At 29.3% G+C, this 26,508-nt stretch overlaps 1 protein-coding gene across 1 annotated transcript in view; it reads right to left on the reverse strand.

Annotated features, from left to right (window-relative positions):
* Positions 1-14,932: 14,932 nt before the first annotated feature.
* LOC111031378 (cyclic AMP response element-binding protein A-like) overlaps positions 14,933-26,508 on the reverse strand; it is a 43,546-nt gene continuing 31,970 nt past the window's right edge. Inside the window, exons 2-7 of the mRNA XM_022311286.1 lie at positions 21,881-22,070; positions 19,940-20,154; positions 16,460-16,574; positions 15,793-16,148; positions 15,499-15,687; positions 14,933-15,004 (exon numbers count right to left, since the gene is read on the reverse strand). Coding sequence (XP_022166978.1) covers positions 14,981-15,004; positions 15,499-15,687; positions 15,793-16,148; positions 16,460-16,574; positions 19,940-20,154; positions 21,881-22,070 — 1,089 coding nt within the window. The 3' untranslated portion in view covers positions 14,933-14,980. The remainder of the gene's footprint in view (positions 15,005-15,498; positions 15,688-15,792; positions 16,149-16,459; positions 16,575-19,939; positions 20,155-21,880; positions 22,071-26,508) is intronic.

Consider the following 26,508-nt stretch of genomic DNA (forward strand, 5'->3'; position numbering starts at 1 on the left):
TATCATTAAGTTATTGTGAATATTTATTTTATACTTCACATTGTTTTATGCTCAGACATGTCTAAATAAAATAAAATAAAAATAATATAATCAGAATACAAAGATAGATTATTGATTTAAAACTTACGTTTGGCACCCATCATCAAAATATTATTCATTTGTCAGTATATATAACAAGATCTAAAATATTTATTTGAATGTATAGTTTATTATGTAATTCAAGAAATTAATGTATTTCTGATTTAAAATTGTAAGAATAATAAACAATATTTTCGAAATTGTATGTAAAATTGTGTACATTAAATAAAATATTTTATTATTTTTAAAATAATTATTTTTTTAAAGTTATAACATGTCTTTAAAATAATATATAGAGCAAATATTTAGCATATAGAATTAAACCTACCTCTCAATTATTACAATATATCGTAAATAATGTTTCAATAATAAAATCTTTAACATTACACCATTTTATTCTAGTGATAGAAATTTTAAAGTTAGAGTTCGATTGTTTATATACTTGCGTATAAATACACATTTATTGGTTAACCTCAGAAGTTAGAAAATGCAACACGAATGGGTGATCTCCAAATCTATTTTAAATTGTTAAGTTTAACCAATCAGAAATTTGTACATTATAAAGTATATACTTATATATGTATCAATAATAAATGTATAATTCTGCTAAATAGTTTTTTTTCGTGTTAGGGGATGAAAGACACAATATAGTTGTGTAATCATTGGATATTGTTACAATATTAAATATAACCTTATCTCTGGCCTCTGCAAATAAATTATTCCTCAAAATTAAAATAAATCTTTTAGGTACCTATAGGCTATATAGTTATTATTTGAACTAAAATTACGTACACAGGGTGAATATAACAATTTGGGTGTTCGGCATTCATCTCTCTCTTCATCCATCTTGGTATAAAATAGTAGGGAACCCATTTCGAATTTTGACTGCACAGTGCTAATTTTTTTGGTACTCCTCTCCACATGTATTTCGATTTTTAACTGTATATTAAACTATTTGATTCATATTACTACGTATGTTATATAATTAAATAGGAAAAACAAACCGAACAATGAAAAATAAACACATATTAAGCAGGTACAGATCACAGCACTTATGCACAAGTCTCAGAACACGGTTTTTTTTCACAATCACATGAACCGTCAGTGTGTAAAACAAGTAAAATAAAAAAATGTTTTCCAAAATGATAATAATATTTGTTACAAAATAAATATGGAGGCAATATTATGCTCATATGAAATTACATACATGGAACGGTGTTCACCTGCCTAAATACGTTTTTACAGGTCTCCGTGTATATTTCATACTTTTTCTGAGTGGTTTTTAAGCACGTTTTTAACCCGTTTATACGTGGTTAAATTATGCATTCATTAAAATTCAGATTTTGGATTTTTTTATTTCATATATAGGTTTTAAAGCCTAGAGGCCAATTACTTTTCACGGCGTTTGAGAACTTAGCGATTCTACGACTAAATTATACATCAAGGTTTTATTTGGATTTTACAAGCCTACCAATGTCCAATATATAACACTAAATTATCTTAAACTGCAATAAATTTTAAATAATAACCGTAGAGGCGCGTCATAATACCTATACGAGAAACCTGTGAATAACATATTATTTCAACGATTGTTGCGTACTTGAGTGTCTTACCTTGACGCGCGCCGCACTCCTGTACATCGTAATCCTCTTGAAACGGACGACACGTTTCGTCGTATACCGGAAATGGCGATGGGCTCAAAGATATATTGTACGTATTCGACGCACAATATTGAATATAATATTAATTTGACCGGTGAAACGGTGTGATCGAGCATCGAGAGCCGTTGAGAATCGGACGATGACGATGGCGTATATGAGAAAACGGTCGGCGGCCACTGTTGAAGTTTTTCTACGATGACTGGCCAACCCGACCAACGGAAAATATCGGAGTTAGCCGCGAATAATATGACCCGTAATATTATGGACTGCGGTATAAATTCGACGACTGCGGTATAAATTCAATGACCGCGGTCCACATTGGAAATGGTAGCTATAGTATATTATAATAGTTGCGAGTGGACAACCGTGATATTTTCCATCGTCACCCGCCGTCGGTCATTGGGTTCTTGGAAAACGCGTCCGTTATCGGCCTTTGTTTTCAGGTTTTTCGCGCCTTTCCATACTCGACATTCGTCCCTTGATGACACCGTTTTCAAGTCGTCGACCTCGAGTGCGTTAGACGTTAGTAAGTTTATAAGTGATATGCTCTGTACCACTGTGACGCAATTCCAGCGAAACGAGTATTGTACATTTATGAATATCGTCATACTTTCTGGTCCGACGAAACGCGTTGCCTGTTTATTGAATATTATAAGAATCGAAAGCGGAGTAAGGTAAGACGCATTATATTATCATGTCACCTATTCGTCTATATTATATTCATAGGTTCCTAGTAGGGATAGACAACTATTTACATGCTTTTACGGCCGATCTTAATATAATTAGAATATATGCTATTATTATTAAAATGATTGGTACCTAAATAATAATTGTATTGTGCTATTACATAAATAATTACTATTAAAATAATTATAAACTCTCAGGTATGCTAATATAAAAAAATTATTCAGGGATCCATCTCTTCCAGAGCTTCGATCACTGTCTATAGAAACTTCCCTATATCAGCTCCGAAGATAATCGACTTTTAATCAGACTTTAAATCAGTTATAGTTTATCGTATTTGAAAACCGATTATGAATGGAGTTCGATTTACTGTAGTTTAAAAATATACTTTTATAGCTTATATTATGATAGCGTCAAGTGCTAATATTCTATTATCTTAAGTTAACTATTCATGTAAAGTTATTTTTACAACATATTTTATTGAAGACAACCTACTTATTTGATTCAAGCAGTGACACAGGTGTACTTCGCAAAATGTTGGTCCACTATGCCTTTCATATAAAATTTGATTAATACTTATAAGTTATAACTAATTCACTATTTGATCAAAATTCGGTTTTTATATATCCATCGAAGTAGGTACTCAGAAAATTATTTTGCTTAGGAACGTGTATTTAAAAATGTTTGTTATCTTTCAGAAAAGTACAAACTTAAAAATGATAATGAAAATGTTCATTAAAAATATTGTTTTAAAAAGACATACAATTATGAAAAAATACCTAATATTTTCAAAAAAAAATAAGTTTTTGAAATAATGAGTGTAAATACTTAAATGGATCACCTTGTATACATACGAAATGTGTACTTAGATTTCTTGCATACTATTTTATTTAATAATGTAGTATTAGATAAATAGAAGAATAGTCCTAATCATAAACTTTTTGAAAAACATATCATAAATATTAAACTGTTAAGCTTAAATTCGTTATTTACAAAATACAAGCCCACCCAAGTTGCCTATCTAACATGCGAAGTTTATACGTTTTTATTTCTACTTTATATTGGAGTAATAGTGAAATGGTGAGTGGATAGCAGTTTATCCACTCACAGTTTCGCTGTATCAACAATATTTTATCAATTTTACACTCACTTCATTTATTTATAACTTAAGTTCAGAAAACATAACTAAAATTAACTTTCAATGCTTTTACTTACTAACTGTAGTCTGTTTGTACTTATACTTAAAAATAAACCAACATAATTTCCGATTTATAATTTAATTTTCATAAAACATTTATACGAATCTAAAATTAAGTATTAGACTATCATTGTGTTAACGATACTATATAAATGGCTTTCTCCTTTTCTGTTCCTTCAAAAATCAAGACGGATATTTGCGTTTTCTCTTTAAATTAATTCTTAGATTGCTATTTGATAGATTAACTATATTTTCTTATTTTTCCATTTGATACAAGTAATATAAGACACGTGGGATATTACTAAACATGACGTCTTAATCCCATTTGCTCATTTTGATAAAAATACCCAAGAAAATTAATTTCCATCGATCCCTGTTCATCATCGGTTAATAGCTTTCACTTATTACTCTCCGGTATCAGTGTATAAATGTGTAATGTATACACTTTCGATTATTTATGATGCTTATTCAAATACTTGTTGTATTTTATGATAATTATTGTTTACATTTGCATCGTCAAAATAAATAATTGTTATTTTTACATCATATTGGTTTCCAAGAATATTATCATTTAAATTCTAAAAAACACCAACAAGAATTTTATTTGTACATAAATGTATTGGTTGAATTATATTTACCTTGTTTATTATACAAACTAAAAAAGTGATGTGTGTGATATTTCACATATAATTTTGTATGATTTAATACGTCATGTAGGTAATTTTATGATATTAGTAAAATAAGATGTATAATTTTTATTTATTTAGTGAAATTATATGTAACTAATCTAACCTAACTTTCTATATAATACTTACAACGAGAATAGAAATATTAAATACCAAGTTTATCAGTGGGAATTATGGTGTTCAATATTAATGTTATAATTTAGTGATGTATAACATTATAATAGACAACAGTATTATTCATTTTGCTCTATTCAATAATACATATGTTACGAATTCCCAAATGTATTTGATTTTAAAATCCACTGGTTTAGATGTTTTTAACGATTTAAAGAAAAACGTATCTTAGATGTACATAATATAATATATAATAACATAATACCATATTATATTTGTAGTTGTACCTTTTTTAAGTTTATTGCTCCAACGACATTTTTTCACATGTGTATGAATGTTTTATAAACAGTATATTCATATAGTATATTACAGGCATGATGCCTACTTATATCCAGTATTCCAGTGTGTTTTTTTTAGTTACCTATTAATTATTATAATAGTGTATTATTGTACAGTAATGGTGGTGTATCTAAGGGTGGGTGGATGGTCACCCTTTAGAATTTTTTGTTGGTGATATTTTAATCCCGGTTCTTGCCTACCTATATATAGGTAATAAAACAATATAGTATTTAAATAGCCCCCCCCCCTCCCCTTTGATTGAGCTCCAGCTACTTTATTGAGTATATACGTTAATGTAATAAGCTAAAAACTTTTGTTTTGAAGCTTTTTACCAAATATATATGCGTGTAAAAAATAGCGTATATATTATTATTATAATGAGGGTTCATCTTCGATTTCCGTATTCGTCATGAGTTAAAAAAAATATGAAATAATCGATTAAATAACAAATTTACACAAACTTTGCCGGGGTATGAATTCGAAACTAAGAAACAGTAACGAGCACACCATTTTTATTTTTTTTATTTATTCAGGATCCCTTCTGGTATGATTGGTAGGTACTGAGCTCATAGACTGCGAACCGCGTTAGACTGCAAGCAGCGTCACGTTGATAAAGGAAAAACAAGATCGTCTAAACAGCTGGTCTGTTGGCCGTGGTGTGTTCTTATAAAGTCCCTGCGAAAACTGCGGTAAGGAACAATATTAGAGACGAAGAGAGAGATACAAATAATATAGATAATATTCTATATATTTATAGATAACATCTTTGAACAGTTTGTTGTATTTTAAACACGAAAAACCTTCCTTATGTATTTTTCTGTGTGGACTGTCTGTTGTATATTAATATGTATTACACTTATTATACATTTATACCATGTGTAAGTGTAAAAAACATACCTTTACAAGTATGTAATTGACTTATTTTTTCATTCAACATTTTAATGCATAAGTTATAAGTGTATAAACTCTAAACTTGACTCAGTGTGAGCAATGTCAACTATTCTTACATCATTATTTACTGTATATAGTTCATGTATGTACTATGTGTATAGTATATTCAATCAATTAAAAAATAAATAACTGATGAGTCAAATAAATAATTTTATATTACTATAATATACTTATAATTAGTTTTGTAATGCACAGATAGAGAGGTAATAATCGTATTTTAAATTCAACTTACATGGATCAATAACATTGAAGAATACAATTCAATGAACGACGTTTATCAGTTGTGTTATACTGTTATGAGTATTTAATCATTTGGTATAAAGGTGTATATTCGTAACACATTATCAAATACACCTCACATATATGTATGTTGCATATTTTTTACATTTTTGTTAGTGGTTTGAGTTTTACCATATCTCATAAACAATTATAAGCTTTTGCGCATATAACATGTATACTATTATATAGAAATACTTAAATACAATTAAAATGAAAATAAAACAATTTAATTGGTTATAAAACTATACACTATATGTACAACTAAATTATAACTAGGTATTTCAACATTTTCTTTATAATTGCAATAATCATCAGTAAGTTGTAACTGTATGCATTAAGTACATGTAGATGAATTTTCGAATTTTATATTATGCTGAGTTCTTGAATTCATCTTAATTATTTACTATAAATATTTATTTTTATCATACTGTTAAAAAACAAACTCTTCCCCTTTTGAAAAATCCACTGTATAATCTAATTTATAGACGACTAGTCAATACATTTGGCAATGGTAAATATCATTTACTAATTATTTCTTTGACATCACCAACTACACATAAATATCATCGTTATAAATTATTCGTACATTCATTGACAGAATCAGGTCATTATATTATATTATATTTCATAATTTATTAAAGTTTTTATAAATAATTCAGTATTATAGTAAATTAGTATTTTTTATAACCTATAGGCAATTTCAAGTTAGGTGTGGTTTTCATGAATGAGGCAAGAGCAATATGGACGCAACTGCACAGTAGCTTGTTTCAAAATACCAGAATTTTTATATTGTATCCATACTACTAGATATTTTTTTTATTAAAAACCAACATTTTACATGATACCAAATTCATATATAAGTAAAATGAAATTCTTACCTTGCATAATAAGTGGTAGTGGTTATTTCGTTGTAGTATATATATATATAAATATGACTCAGAAACTTACCATATTATACCAAAAACAAAATGGTAATGCTTATTGTATGCATACTCGTATAAAACATAAAATACAAACAATATAGTATAAAAAAATATCTAATAAATATATTTAATGTTAAATCAATGATAAATATCATATTAAAACTGAAAATTATTAATTTCAAAAACAAATTTTTAGAATATTCAAAATTGTACTTACTTATACAACATATAAATTACACGTATTATTTTAAAATTGTTTCTCAGATTTAATTAAATAGTCGAAAAATGTACAAGTCCTTAGGTTAATTATTTGTTGTAATATAATTTAAAAAATCCATGAATTGTAAGATCGTTCTATTATAATATAGTTAGTATAGGGGTACATATTATTTAGATGAACATTTGAATACAACTCAATTGGGTTTTTAATAATAATTGTCCATTTATAATGAATACTAACACTTTATAAGTTTAATAAATCGCCGAATTATGTATTTATATCTAATATGCATATGAAAGAAACCTTCAACACATTAATTTGTATTCTAAGAATTCTGGACTAAGACTTGTACATATATATGAATACAAATAAATTTCTGTAAAATATTCAACAAATATCATCACAATTTATTTATTCCTTTTTTTAATACATTATTCATAACAATAATAATAATAAATCCTAGATTGTGTAGTATGATACGAGTTGCATGAAAAATTATTTTTTTAATCCTGACATAAAATCGGTACAAAAGTTACGTTAAAGCATTGAAAATTGCCTACTGTAATCGCCCTATTACAAAGTATACAATATTTTTATAATAACATAAGTTTATTCTTTCCTATACTTTTACATGAATCATAGATATGATTAAGACTATTGATTACATTATTCTTTTGATTAATTTAACACATACCAGGTTAAGAAGTGAACTATACACCTAAGTTATTTATTATTCTTATATTTATGCAACTAGATTAATATTTTACAAAATCTAATAATATTATGATAAAAAAACAAATAATATAACTTTCTATATTCAAATTTGTTAAAAAATTATGTTCATTGTAAATTTTAGGTGACCATTTTAGAATAATATGTATGAACATCATACACTAAAATTGTTTGAGTGATAGGTCATCGAACAACTACTGCTTACTACCTAAATAGTATTGTTTTTGGTAATTCTATTGAATATAATCCAAAATGCATTAAAAACATAATTGAATATTATCTATACAGAATATTTGTTAACTTCTTTTTTCTTTTAGATTAAATTCGGAACGATGACATTCATATTTTTTTTGTATTGATTTTACAACAGTGTATATTTTAATTTTTTGGTTGGCATCTCATTTTAAAGAGAAGTTCTTCTACCTTGAGTTTCAGTTTTAAACTTTTATGTTAGTTTCTCCTTTTCTAGAAGCAAATTGGACTTTGGTACTTTTGAAGATCAAAATTCCTGGTATTTATCAAAGTAACAGAGAAAAACTGGAATTTTTATGCAAAACCAGTTTTCAATAAAATTGATAATGTTTTTTGTTCTACCTCAAAAATGAGTAACAGCATAGACTATAGACTATCAATTTTCATTTTCTAGATATAAAATAATTTTAAAAATATTTTGCTTGTTTTGTGCTGTTTATATGTGTTATAAATTATTAACTTTTTTAGTTTTTTTTTTGATTTATAATTGTTTCAATTTTTATTTTTGAGAAAAAAAATCCTTAAGGCCGTACAATTTGTACAGTTTGAAAATTAAATTATTTTAAGACTACGAACCAACGAACATAATGAACATAGTATAACGGGCAACAGCAGAGATCGATTTATAAACTGTAGAAAGAAAGCTTACTGCTATACAGTTTGTTTTTACTTTTTTAAAATATAATTATACATATAAAATCATTACGTTAATCAATAAATAAGAAAGTTAAACTCCTGGCTCATTATTGAAAAATGAAAGTATTTAAAAAGTAATATTTGGCTGCTGAGAATTTGAGATAATAATATAGCTGCAGGTTGTGTTAAACAGAACTTTATAAATGTATAAGTTGGAAACGTAAAAAACACCTAAAAAAGATGTTTGCAGACAAAATTGTATTATATATATATATATTCCAACTTATACATTTATAAATATATATAATTACAGTTAGATAAGATAATATAAATTTTACAAACATGTTTTACAGTTGAAACTTTAAAAGTCAAGGGAAAATAGAAAAAAAAGGAAAATATATAAACTATATTGTGATAAGCTCTACATGTATAAAAGTAAAAATAGTAAAAATAGCTCTACATCATTCATATGTAATATAATATATTTTTAACTACCTATGTATCATTTATTAGTTATTAGCAGAAGTGTGTGGAATATTTTTTTGATGAGGCCCAGACATTTTCTGTTACCTGCCACCATCACCTCCTTATTATCTAATCAGTTCTTATTTTAGTTTTAAAATAAATATGTTTTTTGACTGAGTACACATATTTTGATTTTCTGACTAAAACCGATTTCGCGCAACATTTTTTTTATTGCCATAAAAATGGTCTATGTATGAAGTGGTCCACTTCCACACTTTATTTTTTTTTTTTAAACGTTAAGTCTTCGAGTGTGCCGAAAGCTAAGTATAGGTTATGTGTAATACTGTAATAGTAGATACTAAGTATAGGCAGTTACTTATAGAGGCTAGAACTTAGAATAATAATATAACTAAGAGGAGATTGAGTTTTAAGCAATTGTCTGGACAATCTGACTGTAATATTTCTACAATTCTACTGAATCATGTAAGATTTTGAGAGTACATTTTTAAGTTTAAATTATGTTTCAAACAATATTAACTATATGAAACTGTAATTATTATATGTGTATATAATATTATATAATATATATTATGATTTATGTGGAACTTTATTATAAGTGTTAAGTGTATAAATTTCGAGGACGTCCAGTCAAAATTAAATTAGGAAACAAGAAAATGCGGAAAATGTCTTATTACATAACGATGAGTAATGAAAATAATTTAAATAAATAAAATAAAACAATATCAGTTTCAAAGCATTTTTATTCTACAAGTAGGCAGAAAAAGTGATTTATTTCAGAACTGTTGGAGAGGGGGGGAGTGAGTGGAGTATAATGAGCTGGAGCCCAGGGAAAATACGACCGTTTTAAATCAGTTATTTTTTGCAAGTGTAATAATAAATGATAATCGGTTTCGCATTATGGAGGTAGTCAGGTAGATACAACTATGATACAACTTTAATATAACTATACAACTATACAAGTACTCAATGTTAACATTACCAAACAACGTAGGTACAAATCGAGTACGAAGAAAAAAATCATATACGAAACGTCCATCATGATTTGTTGAATTTCTTATTTTATTATAATGGCATGGACACATGGTGTACAACACAAAGCTGCGTCGGCGCGTCAGTAGCGTGAAGGCCGTTTTATTTTTATATAGGTAGGACGATTTGTATATGTAATGCACTTATGTGTATACATTACACATATTATTGGCTAGATTTCTAGCCATCTAGATGTTTTAAAGTTTGTGTGACAAAAGTAGGCGGATTACATCAAGTTCACATAACGACAATTTAATTTTAAAAATGAAACACTCTGTACAATACTATAATAATATTACGACCAATGTAAGTAAGTATACATGCTTAATACATTACTACTTCTGCGTTACCCACATGGTCACAGGGCCCGTGAACTTTAACTCGTTACAAGTTTAAGAAAAAATTATTTTTGTTAAAAACTTTTTTAATATTCATACAATTTATTATTGTGTTATCAGTTTACTTCTATTTAGAGTCTTAGATTTGCCAACATCACGAGAAAGGCAAGTTTGGTTTTTCTTTTTCATTAGTTTTCTTTTGATTGTTCTACCGTTTGACGACGGTTTATTTACGTCACCGCGTAATATTATCTACTTCGAAAATTAAACTACATATAAAAAACACTGCCACTTATGTGAGTGATACAGAGTATAAAGTAAACCTTGACCGTTTGCAATTTATATCGGAGAAAAAACATACAATAACTCACCGAACGAAATCCCTAGCAAGTTATAAGTATCGTTTATTGTGTTATACTTGTGCCATACGCATACCATCGATATATATAAATACATAATATACGCATACATTCACAAACTTATCAATTTGCAAAACTAACCACCCTTATTTTTGGATATAGTTATATTTATGATAAGTACTTATTACTGAATACAAATATGAAATAATGTGATATATCATTGATCATTGTAGTCTGGTGTATCTAAAAAATATTTTTTGTGCTTTCACTGCACAGATGATTGATATTCTCAGAGTTATTTATATTTAAAGCCGAATATTTGATTATTTATAATTACCAAGAAATATAATCAAATACTTTAAGACTCGTGCCCATTCATTTAAAAGTATTTTTATTGTATTGTTGGTCTATCCGTGCTAGCAGTATATAATGTTCGTATCCACAAAGTACAAACGATCAGAGAGTTCCGAGGGTTAAAACAAATTTACAAGCATAATATTTAAGAACATTTTTATATTATATCTGTTTTAGTTGCCTACCAAACATTCACACCCATTTCGTTTTATTTTTAATATAATTTTTGTCACTTTTTATCATTGGAACATTTTTAAATATCAGGTATAATGAACACAAACATAACTAGCTTTGCTTGTCTCATTTTTATCTGATCGCATGTAGAAAATACAACTCAGTGTATGTTGACGAGAATATCGAGGATATGGATGAGCCATTATTTTAAAATGCAGACGATGTCTGCAGGTAGCAATAGTTATACAAACTTCCAAAATTTTATAATTAGTAACTTTATTAGGTATTTATAAACAATAAATAATAATATTTTATTAAAAACAAAATTTTAATATTTAATAGTGAAATAAAAATATTTTTGCATACCAAAAAAACCATTTCTCTTTCATATACATACTATAATATACTGTATATATATACAGTTAAACTTCCATAATATTAAGTCTCATGGTCCATGGGCTACAATAAGGGAATTCGTTAAATATAATTAAATAAATTTGATTTCAATTTCGTTTGGTTCTCAAAAAGATTTCGTTTAACAGAACATTTCGTAAAATCTAGTCTATACTAGAAAATAATACAGTATTATTTTATACTCTAATGTATAATTGCAATTATGTGTACCTACACATCGATAATTGTTGTAATGCTGTGTGCAGAGACGAAACGGACATGGTCAACTGCAACTCGGCGGTCGTCGCCAGCACTCAGGCGCCAACGTTTTACAGTACACTGTACACACACACATAGATGATATATATATATATTATGAAACGTATTATGAGCTTATACAGTTATACACACAGAATTTTACTATATAGTAGAATATACAGCACAGTTTAAACTAAATTGCGCAATTTTGTCCTTTAGAACGAAAAATTTTAACAAAATGTAATTATATTACTGTATAGCTATAATATTGCTGTCGACGTATTATTTTTATCTACGACAATGTGCACGCTAACTCAAAAATACATATTGCAGCTGCGCCGACCTTGGAGCGGTCACGTCGTATAGATTTTCCGAGGCGTCCTTTGTACGGCATCGGCATCGTCACACACACACACACACACACACACACACACAGCCAAATAACGATGACGGTACCAGGAATTCAATTGTAATTTTGATATATTTTAGAGTAAATAATACCATAAAAAATACGTTATATTATTTTTAAAACACAATAGTATCAGGACCGTAAATACTTAACGAGTATACACGTTTTTTAATTTTAAGTGGCAGCGAAACCAGAATACGAAACCAGCTCAAGTTGATGTAAGATAATAATTGCATGTACTAAAATTTATAATAATAATAATTGAATTATGTATAAAACTGTAAACTGTTCATACTTCAGAACGGGTGGTAAATGAGAAGTACCAGTGTGGGATTTTATTCCTGTGCAACACTGTGATCGATCAAAATGAATTGGGAAAACTTAAACTGTACGCGATGAGAAATCGTGTGCGTCTTCGTCTTACGACGGTTTCATGCTGTTGCTATTAAAAACCTATTAATCTATTTAGAATATTAAAAGAGATAATTTTAGGTTCACAAAACCCAAATTGACTTTTTTTTAAATGTTTGTAGGAATCACTTATGATCAGTACCTACTAACGTTTCTAAGTGAAAGCTTATCTTAGGTTGGTCACTTAATCGCCAACTAGGTACTATAATATTCACTATAACACTCTTATAGATCATTCGTATTAATGTTATTCAATAACATATTACACTGAAGCTACTTGTTGAAATACTGAAATGACATTCTTGGCATGAAATAAAAACATATTTAAGACATTTTTCAAGAAAAACAAAAGTATATTTCCTTCTTTTATTATTCATACGATCTTAGTATCCAACTGTTTGGGTTAAAATCATGGATTAAGTAGTAACTATACAACGAAGTTCATCATATCGAGTGAACTCCAATAAAACAATATTGAAAAACAATTATTGATGAGCACAATGTTTGGTCAATTTTAATTTCCCTTCAATATTCACAAGTAAAACAAAGGACCAAACGTAATTTGGGACAACTGAGAATACATAAACATATAACGTACGTGCTACCCCAATAGTAATAATAATAATAATAATAATAATAATAATAATAATAATAATAAAAAACAAGTGTTATACACTATAACATAAAATAATAATTTTACGTGCTAATGGAAATCTGCTAAAAATTGCACATAATTTAATATATAATATATGTCTTTTATACAAAAATATTTTTCTAAAACAAAATAATTCATGTTTTGTTTGTAATGTAATAATATTTAAAATTTAACTAATTTAACTAGAAAATATATATTTTAAGTTAACAACAAAATTGAATCAAATGTATAAAATATACTATGTACAATTCGATAAAATATAATTAATTTAATTAATAAATTTAGGTACAAACAAAAAATTGTATTATAAATTTATTTTATTAATACTCTAGGAAAACGATCCTTAAAATTATTGTTTGTTTATCGATTTATAAATATATAACATAGACAAAATATAACGTCTGTATAGCATATACATGTGGCAGGCACAGATACAAGCGGTTTTAAAAAAAAAATATTCATACATATGTTTATAATTATAATTTTGGCACTTACAACGAGTAATAATGAGATTAAAAGTTAATTATTTTTTGATTTATTATGATGCACTTATGTGCATCAAAAACATCACTTTTATCCGATAATTGGTGTTTATGTCATCAGTCGTTTTTTTCTTACAGAATATAATAATACGTTTATCATGACAGATACATTGTACATATACATTGTATAGGTATACATGTGATTTTCATTTCATATTATTTGATAAATTCTATCAGCCATGACTCAAAATTCTGTATTAAAAATATTGGCCAAACGTTGAAAATAAATAATTGTATCTTGTATCGTTGCGAGTATCTCATCTGCGTATTGAAATCAATGCTCGAATCATATACATGCACAGTTATAGTTAAATATGAATACTCGCAGGAGCGCATTTAGTAATATCATGGACTAGCTGTCGACATTGAACTAAAACTCTTAAACATATTGTATTTGCACCTGAAAAAAAAAAAAAAAATTAACATACATAACAGTTTTCACTCGTAATTGCTATTATTTTAACGCTGCATCTGTGTGCTAAAAAATTATGGTGTTCAGTGGAGTGAAACGTATGCTCGTCCAAGGACGCAATATAATATTATGGATGTGATTATTGTACGCTAACACAGTACATGGAATACAAAAACTGATCATAGGATGTTAGGAAATTGACCTCTCTGGGTAAAGAAATATGAAATTCATTTAGAACATTGCCAGAATAGTAGATGGCGTTGGCGTTATAGTTTTGACTTAAGTTCAGTATACCATTTCAATAAGATAATAATATATTTCTAAAAACATAATATTATCTATTATATTATTCAATTACTCACCATTGGTCGTTATGTACAGTTTTTACTCCACTAGTAAGTTCGTAATTATTTGGTCTTCAGTTGCTGACTCTGAAATACAATTATCATCAATTATTTAAATTTTTTATAAGTATTCTAAGTAGTAGCATTGCTTATACATACACACATAGTAGTATGTATAATACTGTTATGAATATCTATTGATTGTTATGGCCTAATAAGAAGATCCAAATTTAAATGTTCGTAATGAATAAAATAGAATATCACTAAGATATGCTAAGAGAATGCGCTAAAAATGATATTTTCGGGCTAGTATTGTAACGAAATTATATTGAAATATGATTATAGTGGATGCATGCTTCTGCTTTAGTATACTTCAGTATTTCTACTCGTCGACGACAGATGAAGATGAATCAACGCACGGGTGCACCTATATTGCCTATACGATACGCCTGATGAAAATACGTAGTGATCTACTTTACACAGAAATCACTTGAAAAGCTAATAGTACCAAGGACATTCTCCATTTAACAGATAGACAATTTATAGAGACAACAATAAAGAAAAATAAGTAATAAACTTACCATGTGGGTTGCTTGTAGCCCGAGTAATTTCTGCAACTTTTGCAATTGCTGGACTAGGGACCCATTGCTCTCTTCGAGATTTACAATTTTCTTTTTATACTCGCAATTTTCGGTGACGAGAATGTCCACCTTCCTCTCCAAAGTATCCATGTATTCCTTCTTCTTGCGTCGGCTCTCTTGTGCCGATATCTGAACAGATAAATTACAGTAGTCAAAAATTGATTGTTGTAACAAATCAGATGCGAAAACGGTTACTCAGTAATATTATAACATTTAAAATTATGGGATAGTTACCTTGTTTTTAATTTTCCTTCGGATTTTCTTTAATGACTTCTCCTCGGCCTTGGTCAATGGCAACCTGGTAGGTATCGGGTAGCCTTCGGCCAACAGGGTGCGTTTCTCTTCTTCTGTGAGCGTCAGTGCGCCGGTAGAACCTTTTGGCTGACAGCTGATCAAAGGTGTCTGTATGGGCTGCCGGCTGCTGGTGATGGTGGCGGAGGCGGCGGCTGACGACGAGGACGACGAGCACGACGACGACATCGTCGACAGGAACAATCGCCGCGTGGGCGACGATCGGTGGTGCGGTGATACGTTACCGCCCTCGCTGTCGCTGGACGTGGATGAAGGTGGCGTGGGTGGCAGTGAAAAACCTATAAAAGGGCCACAAACGAGAGCACCAAGTAAGTAAGTGTAGAATGTATACTAGTCTGTATAATATATAAAATATTATATCGCTTTTGTGTGAGCAGTGTATACATGATGGTTATGGAAACATATAGTCCTCGCTCCCGCGGGAGTATAAGTTTATCTACCACGTTTCATTATGCGTTACCATTATACCGGGGCCACCATAAAAATCCAGAGTATAGTACGATATGTCGTAACATATATTAAATTGTATTGTTATGTAAGTATATTATGTGTATGTACATAATATTATTATATGTCATTGTGGTATTACCTGTGCCGTCCATTTTCAAGCCGAAGTTTGGGACAATTAATCTGTGTGGTTGGTTAAGGAAAGCTCTTGAGGTCAATACAACTGTGGTGGGTTCTTTATAACTGGTTTTCTGTACCTGTAACATTTAAAAATATATTTTATTATACAAGGTATATAGTGGATTTTTTTCAAACATCTCCATTTGCCATTAGAATATTAAACAACTCTGGTGTGAGGATTAAATGGGTAAAAGGATGAACATTTATTGTAATGTTTGTATCGAAAGTAATATATTCTACCATTATTATAATTGTATAAGAATTATGTAATAATACGTCATATTCAAGGAGATACATTGCAATATATTATGCACGGTGTAAACGTGTAAATGTTTTTTAGATTTTGAGTGCATCGATGAATGTATTGGATTTACAATGTAGTATGTACAATCTTCATACATATAATTAGCATTTAAAATTTTTAAATTTTTGCAGCATCAATATTGTTTTAATTTTAAACTTCATAGGTAGTTGCAGGAGAAAATTGGACCTAGTTGGTACTTATTAGGGCTCAAAAGTAAAAATCCTCAAACTTTTCTGATTAATAAAGAGAAAAACTAAAAAAAAATAAAATGGAAAAAAGGGTCGAATTTATAAAACAAAACGCCAAAATGTTTAACAAAATTGATTTGGTGTTTTTTTTATAATTCAAAACGAATAACTGTAAATCTATGGAATTTCCATAAAATATTATAAACATTTTATAGATAAAATATATTTTTAAAATATTTGTAGACATTTTTTTTAATTTAGTTTTTTAAATGTTGATGACAATATTTGTGCTTAGAAAACGATTTCGAAATTTAAAAAGATGTTTTTTTATAAGTTTTTCTTACTTACTGGAACTTAAAAAAAAAGAGTGTAAATTCATGAAATAAACTAAACTGTAAACACCTACTATACAGTGATTTCCATGGTTTCTTTTTAAACTTTCAAAACATTTTCCGCTTCTAAATATTAAAATATTTTTTATTGTATTGCATTTTGACAGATAAATGTGTAACTGGTGGTTAATTTTAAATGTATTAAAAAAAATGTATTTTTATTCAATTTAAGTAATTATGGAAAATAATTAGTTTTGTTGTTTTAAAAGGATATTCAAAAAAGACTGATTTTGTAAGTTGAGTTTAGAGAAAATTGCTATAGAGTGGTAAATAATTTACTATAGGTGTGTCGTAATAAATTAAGTTAACATTAACATAATATGCATAATATAGAGGTGACATACCCGGGGCATGGCAGAAACCTACGGGTGCCCCATTCGAAATTCTGCCAAAAACAAACACACACGTGTTCCCCCCTACCGTCCCAAAATATACAATACACAACAAACCTACAATACAAATCCTACTACAGCTAATGGCCTCAGTTGCCGAAGCTTAAGATCAAAAAAAAAAAAAAAAAAAAAAAAAGAGGTGACATAATGTTTATTAATGTGAAAATATATAAGTTTATAATATATTGTTGAAATACTAAATATTTTAGAAGCAAAATATTTTTGTTTTGCGATTTACTAAAACTAACAAACATTGAGCCAATCAAAGTAAAAACAATAATATTGTATTAAATTAAAATATATAATAGGTATAATATATATATATTTATTTATACTGTAATATTTAATTAAAGTTAAAAATTAATATTAATTGGCTATTAAATTATTATTTTATTTTTATTTAATGCTTTTTTTGTCACAATACCATAATATGAAGTAGTTTATAGAAACGAATGATTAAAACGTATTAAAATTCAAGAAATATTATAAACACAATAAACCTTAACACTAATTACTTTAATTAGTTAAACATTTGGGTTCCAACTTAATCATTCTTACTTTTCACAACAATAATGTTCAAATAATAATTTATCAACTTTTATGAGTTGTTATTATTACATTATTTTATTGAGTATCGGTGTACCTGTTGGCCTACCAAGAACGTGTCATGATTAAGCAATCGAACATTTAATTATTGAATTAAATGTATGAAAAATTGAATGAATTAAAAACATTATATATTGTATAGAATTTTTAATGTTATTTAATTAGCCACAATAATATTCTTAAATTTGTTTTAATTTATATTTTTTTTATCAATTATTTATGTTTATTTTACCCGGTAGTGTCATTTTTCTAAGCGAGTGCCAAATAGGTAATACTAAGCATTAAATAATTTAAAATTAAAACTCGATTAGTAACATACTAGTATTATTATGATATAGTAAATAGTTGCTATTAAAGTTGTCATATTTGTTAAAATAACGTGAAAAACACTAATGAATATTGATTTGTTTTGGCGATTATTACTGAAAAAATTGATTTGTTTAGTAGCATAAATAAGTAAAATCTCCCGACTGATAAGTCTTATGAAATATATTGGGCAAGACATCATGCTTTTTATACGGTTAAATAAATTCTGATCACTCAGACATCAGGAAACATGACATCATCATTGTATATTATTTATTGTAGCTACAGTAATGGGAGCCGTTACATGTAAATGAAATCTAGGTAATATAGGTTTATATATAGGTGAATCGAAAAAAACCCGTTAAATATATCTATCATATTCTCTCTTTTTAATGATTTTTCTTAGAACTATTACATTTTGTAATACCTAATTACATTCAATATAATTTAGCATCCAGATATTTTTAGTTTCTCTTTAAAAGAGTATTCCACGGTTTATTTTTAAAAATGCATAGGACCAACAAAATGACAGTATTACAAACAAATTAAGTTTGTAAATTATCAATAAATACTATAATGTTTGAGATAACGAAATAATCATTAATTCAGCATACTAAACGTATGGTTTGTTATAAAATCAACATGGATTATAAATCGATGAAGTGGGAAATCTGATTTGTGAAGATATTTAAATAAAAAGTATTAAAAATACTTCTGTACCTACCTATAATTTTATTCAGGTTTCAAAAATCTACAAGCACTCATTATTTGCTCTTGCATTATATTATTATACTATCGCATATTTTCACTTTTATATTAGAGTATACAAGATAACTATGTTAAAAACATAGCACCCAATGATTTTATAGGTTAGGTATACCTTATATTTTGCTATTACATACAGAATTTTATTTATTAACGATACAATATGTTTATCATATTTTATTCCATTAAATAGTATAGTTTTTTTATTAATAAACATTCTGTTTGTAATTGCCACCACCTATATTATGAAATACAAAAAAAAATAATAATAATAAAATATTTTCAACTAATTTAAAATGCTAATTTGTGTTGTACCTTATCGAACTATAAATTTAAAAATAAAAATTTTATTCCATGAAATTTTTGTGTGAATAAAAAGAAGTTATAATTACCATAAAAATTAATGGTTTCTTTTGGAATACATTGACAGGTCAGATTAAACAATCGATTTTAAGTTTTTACAGACAAACTGCTAGCTTTTAATATTACCTTGCCATAATGTCTGGGCGTATCGTCAGACGCAGAGCACGGTGATGGCGGGCAAGAGGAAGTCTCAACATATTCCTGGTCACTCATCGGTTCGTCTTTTACTGAAGTCGTGTCCTCTTTGATATTTATCATTTCAATGTTACTGGTACGATCGCATCTCACATCATCAAACGTCAGCTTGCAAGTTCCATCCTGACTGCTATCTTCGTCCAAATCTAAAAATTATTTATATTCATAATTAACAATACAAAAATTGTGTTATATTGTACTTTAATGAATTACATAATTGAAAAATAAATATGTTAATGACCCATTATAGTTCAATCCATTCCATTTAAACTTAAGAAGGGTACTACATGAGAGATATTCTCAACAAATATTATGCAGGTAACAATAAATTTATAAATAAATATAAAACGGGTGGAGACAATTTGACCACGGAGTAAATATTTTCCGTAAGGGAAGTATAAATTAAAAATATTATATTAGTTCAAAAGACAAGAATGTTTGAATGTCGATGACCATCAATGATGAAATATACACATTTAGTATTAGAGTATACCTAACGAATATTGTAAAATAATATTTTTTGGTTAATTTATTTTATTACACGTATCATTCCATGTGTATACAACAAGTATAATATAGGTAGGTCCTGTTGAGTACATAGGATTAAATAAATCGGGTTTTTTGCCTTATTTAAAAAAAAATACAGTTGCCGCTGTTGTGGTACTTCGATTAAACAGCTATGTATAACTACTATAGTACTACACCACACCACATGTACGATATTTTATATTTATATTTATGACGGTTTGAATAAAATTCGTGACATTTCCATAAAAAAAAAAAACGTCAACGCCATAAATATTCGATATGATGATTACATATTATATATTTTTGTGTCAATTCGAAAATCGGTTGGCAAAATCAAAGTTTACTAGAGAAGGGTAACATTGCAAAATTCGGTTGTATGCACATCACACATGTATTTTACCTAATTAGGTTACTATCAAATAAATGTATATGTTATATTGATATATTATATAACACCTACGCATCGCATTTAATATTTGCTTTACAGGAATAAAAGAAAAATTGACATACTCCGGTATCGAAATAATTAATTTTTTATTATCACTATTACATTATGCGATGTATACACGTCATGTATGTACAGTGAATATAGTGATAAGGAAATTCCTTGAAATATTTATAATTTATCGGAAAAATTAAAATTTGTATTTACCTATATAGGTATATTGTTCATGTTTCATATTTTAAATGACTTGTTTTTAATGTTCAACTTATTGTGATGTATTATATATTATTCGAATGACAAATATTATATGAGATTAGGAAGCCTTTTAGTGACGATAGTTTTTCAAGATTGAAAATCAATGTGAAATAAAATACCCTTTTTTAGTAGCAGCCACCTGCTGTTTATTCGTGCAAATTGACCGTTTTCTTTCAAAAGAATATTTACAAGATATCGAGGGGAATATTTCGGAAGTATTCCTTGTTTCCGGGAACTAATATTCCTATAGTGGTCCATCACCATGTATACATATAGGTAATGGGCATATAATTTTTATGTGTACCTATATATATAAAACAAATGACCATTTTCTTTTAGTGGAACACGTAACGGGTTTCGTCTTCCATGACTCGCGGCCGCCGTTGCCCCCCCCCCTCCCCCCTTCGGCAAAAGCGGTTCACGGTTCTTCTCCGACCAGTGCATTGCATTATATTACTATTATTATTATTATTATATTGTTCCACGGCGTGCAGAGTAGGTATTGCAGGAATGCGGCGAAGAATGCGCCATTTACGCCGAGCTCGTACTTATATATATATATATATATATATATAACATGCGATATATATTATATGGCGAATTACGAAACCCGGCGACGAATGATGCGCGGCGACGTGACTCACCTATGGCGTCCAGCGATTCGCTAGACCCGTGCGTGGTACAATACGAGTGTTCGGCCTTGATAGGGGCATTGCCCAACAGCGCGTCGGTCATCAGACGGTCGTGCAGTACCACGTGAGAATTCGACCGGCCGTTTCCGCCGATCAGCCAATCGGACGCGTCTTCTGTGCCCCTCAGCGCGTCGCTGAAATCCTGCGGAACACACAAACGTTTACGTTAGTAAAATAATATGGTCGTGCACACGAGACATCATAATGATGTTGTATCACATAATTATATCCGTTAATATTGTTGTCACATTATATAATGTGTCGTTCGCGCTTCGCGCACTTGAGACATAAACTCAATGCGTACGCGATCGGGCGAAAGAGACAGCAGAACAAAATAAAGGGCGCAAACGAGACACGCGCGCCTAACACCTGTAATGTATAAATTACGATATATATCGTATGAAAAATGATCGACGTGACATTCCCGACCGCGTTAAGTTTTTTGTTTTTTTTTTTTTTTTCAAACTCCCATATAAGGTCAATCGTATAATATAATATACCGGCGCGCGTTATAGAGGTTCGATATTGTAGTTATTATTTATCACCCAAGAAAGTGGAGAAATTTTCGCCAGACACGCGCGAACGAGTGCTGCTGAGCCTCCGGCGACGTTTTACGACCACCACCGTACTCGAATAATAATCGTGATTGGACGACTTCAAATAATTTGTCGGTATATTTTAATTTGACATCCGATGCATGTGACGTGACGCCCACTCGGATTTATATATGCTGTCAATAGTTATACAGAAACACTTACATGCATATGTTGTCGATGTAATATAATAATCGGTTACACTATTGTGTTGACGTCGTTTAACGTTTAATAATCAATAATATTACCCCTTACAGAAAACCGTACGTGATGTTTGGACGTGAACATGTCACAATTTTAGTACATATATTTTGACACAAACAGATCAGAGTCGACCGCATAGGAAAATAACATCATATATTGTTTCAATGAAAAGTAAACACAGTTCATTTTAAATAAGTCAATATATATATATATATATATATGTATACATATAGATGTTATACGAATGTATGGATAGTTTTAAAAATCCGAATGGTAACTTCACTGTGGTGTTTTGAAAATATTATAGTGTCATATTTACAATTTGGCCATGTGCGTATTTTGAAAACAACAAGATAATATTATTTTACAGCCAGGAAGTTAAGTCAACATCTCGGAGCACAATGAGAGCAATACATATTATTTTAGCTATTCATTCGTTCCTTTATATATTAAAATGTATAATCATTCGGAAGTGTACATATCTAACCTAACTATCATACATCCATAAGTCATAAGTATGTAACCATTATCTACGGTGGATCGTCATATAAATTGCTTCTAATTTAATTATTAAATTAAAAGCATTTTCATGTTTTTAAACATGAAATAATATATTTTACTTGGCCTCTTTAATTACTACCTACAGTTATTAAATACTTAAACCGTTATATTATAATACAGGTATATATTTTATTTATAATATTACTCTCATAATGTGACAATAAAGTATAAATACAAATCTAAACAGTTGAGTAATCTTCAATGGCCAATAGATTAAATATTATTATGCATAGATAATTGAAATTGTGTATAACCTGTAAACAGTTCAGTCAGTTCAGATATTACTACTAAGTATTAAATGCATAATATATTATATTCACTAGCACTTATATGCATTCATCGGTTACCCACTTTTTTCATAACGAATAATTTAAATGATCCTGCAGACTGCAGAGGACATGAAGTCGTGAATTTCCAAATTTAATGCTATTCGATTTTCGTTTATCTTGTTTCCAGTTAACATTATGTATGTACCTTCTATATAAAATATTTTGCTTAACCCAACAGAGCGAAAAACTAGTTTTTTGAATTCATTATAGGCTCTTATACAATATTATCTCGCCAGTTTTCAACAACTAAATAAAATATAAGTTTGTGTATTATACTATATATATTATAATATAATTAATATATACAATGCAACAAACGTATGATTCCGATTATTATTATTTTTTATCGTACCCATTGAAATACATTAAGTATTTTTTTTTTAGTGATGTCCTCGATGTTTTATGAGTAAGTTTTGAATAGCGTTATATAAAAAAAAAATAAAAAGATAATGTTATAATATTTGGTATGAAATAATCTCTACAGAGCTTCGCATTAATTGGCATCCAACTGAGTTTGGAATTCTTCCATGTCCATGTCGATGAATATCAAACGAATACATATTTTACTATACTCGAAACTTCGTTACCTTCTTGGGTTTTATTGGCTTTACTGTTTTGAACGTGGGGCCCTATACATCCCAACTACGCTTGCACTACGTACATATTAATACATTATATTCATGACATTTTTCCCGTTTAACAGTCATGTGAAGACTGAAGTGATGTGAAAAAACGATTTGTTCACCAAGTTCGTCGTAGATATATACTATTTTAGTATACGTACATTATACCTACATAATTATAGGGCGGAGTCGACTCGAGATTTTACACATTAAATCGTACTGTATTATAAAACCCCTTTAGAGACTAAATCTTGAGATCGAATACTCGAAGCATAAGCTATACATATTACTATATACAATCTTGGAGAAACGGAGAATATATGTAGGTACCTATATTGTGAGCCGCGTCGTAAAATGAAAAAATAATAAGTACTAATTTATCATTTACATTGCATACGAGAATGCCGCATAGGTATATAGATTCGACATAATTAATCGACACTCTACCGTGAAAATATTGGCGTAGAGTTATTCTGTTATAATTATGTGTATATGGGCATAAAATATTGTACATGTGCGTATATACATTTAAAAGAGCGATTACTTTTGGGTTACACGATTTCAGTTCGTAGCAATATTTGCGGCGGCGGCGGCGGCGGCTAGAAATGCGGCATGAATTAAAAAAAATATATATATATATTATATATATATATTATAATAAATATACGTTCGGGTAAAATGCATCCGCCTGCACTTGTCTAGCCTTTCTCCACTCTCTTCTCGCGGTACACCTACACCATGGTCGCGACGTTTGATCGTGCGCTCACACAGATACAATACATATTATTGCATTACTGTTGTTGGGTATGGGTATAACATAATGTGTGTGTGTGTGTGTGTGTGTGTGCGTGTATATACTTTCACCGTACACAGCCAGCAACCACCACTGTACCCATACTATATATAGTTTATATACCAAGAGAAATATGTATCAGCGCACGCCCACCATTGTTGAATATACATGTTTATGTTTTACACTTTATATGTATAGGTATGTATACATATATATATATATTTATATTATGTACTTTTATACTCAAGTTTATATACAATATAATATTAGCTGTATAGTGTATAAATACGTACAATGTACATGACTCTAAGCCACGCCCTTGCCAAATATTCACTCACTCGATTAACCGGTTCTTTGCCTTTCTCCGGGCCGGCCGGCAAAAATCGTTTCCTATAACGACCGCGATGTCGGCGGCGCGGCGTCCGCTATTACAGTTACCTTCAAATAGCGGTGTAGCGGCGTTTATTAGAAATGCAAAAATCCCATATACCTAGTTAACCGCGCACGCATTATCCTCGTAAATTATACGGCGATATGGTATTTATCAAAATGTCGTATTCTACGGATCCGCTGCAGCGATTCTCAGCAAGTCCATAAATAAAGGTATATAATATATATATATATATATATCTATTATATTCCACACTCTATGGTCTGTAAAGTGTATAGAGTCTACGCGGGTCGCAAATAAAAAAAAATATGTGTAAAAACGGAATGCTAGAATCTAGGACATTTCCCTTCGGGACAGAACTGCGGACGCGTTCATCCCGGTTCAAAAACATATGTACGAGATAAATTGGTATGCTACTGCGGTGCCTTACAAAATTTGTCTGGCGAAAATGGTTGGGAATATGTTGGCTATTTTGCCGGGTCCACACTGCAGAGTCGGGTTTTTGTTTTGTTTCTGTTTTTTATAAGCAATTCATATTGTCCAGTCCAACACAGACCTGGTTGGGATGAGATGAGTTAATGTTTTGTTTTCTGGTCCTGCGAGGATCCGGCATTACGATACCCCGCCATTTTTGTCACATACAATTTGGGAAACTCTGTATGATGTATTATATAATGCGCCTATAGACCTCGTGGAAAACGGAAATGCATTTTAAGCAAGACGTACAGTAAGCATGACTATTAAAGGCATATATATAGGTACCTAAATTAGGTAATGTAGTATAATAAGCAGTACGAGTGGCGTAGCCTGGATTTCTGAAAGGGAGTGGGGCAATACACATTTCTACCACTATAGTTTATTAATTAAATATTATTATATTATATAATATCATATAGATACTGACGTACTCATATATCGTATACTGCACTTGTCTATGGAGTATAATGGACGTATAACTACTGATATAAAATAAATACAAATAATAAACACAATTTTTTCTTAGGAGGACTAGAATTACGTTATGGTGATTATGACAGGACACGGGATCAAGCCCTACTCGAAAACAATATTGGTAGTAATATAAGT

The sequence above is a fragment of the Myzus persicae genome, unplaced genomic scaffold, assembly GCF_001856785.1.
Source record: "Myzus persicae strain clone G006 unplaced genomic scaffold, MPER_G0061.0, whole genome shotgun sequence".
Classification (NCBI taxonomy): domain Eukaryota; kingdom Metazoa; phylum Arthropoda; class Insecta; order Hemiptera; family Aphididae; genus Myzus; species Myzus persicae.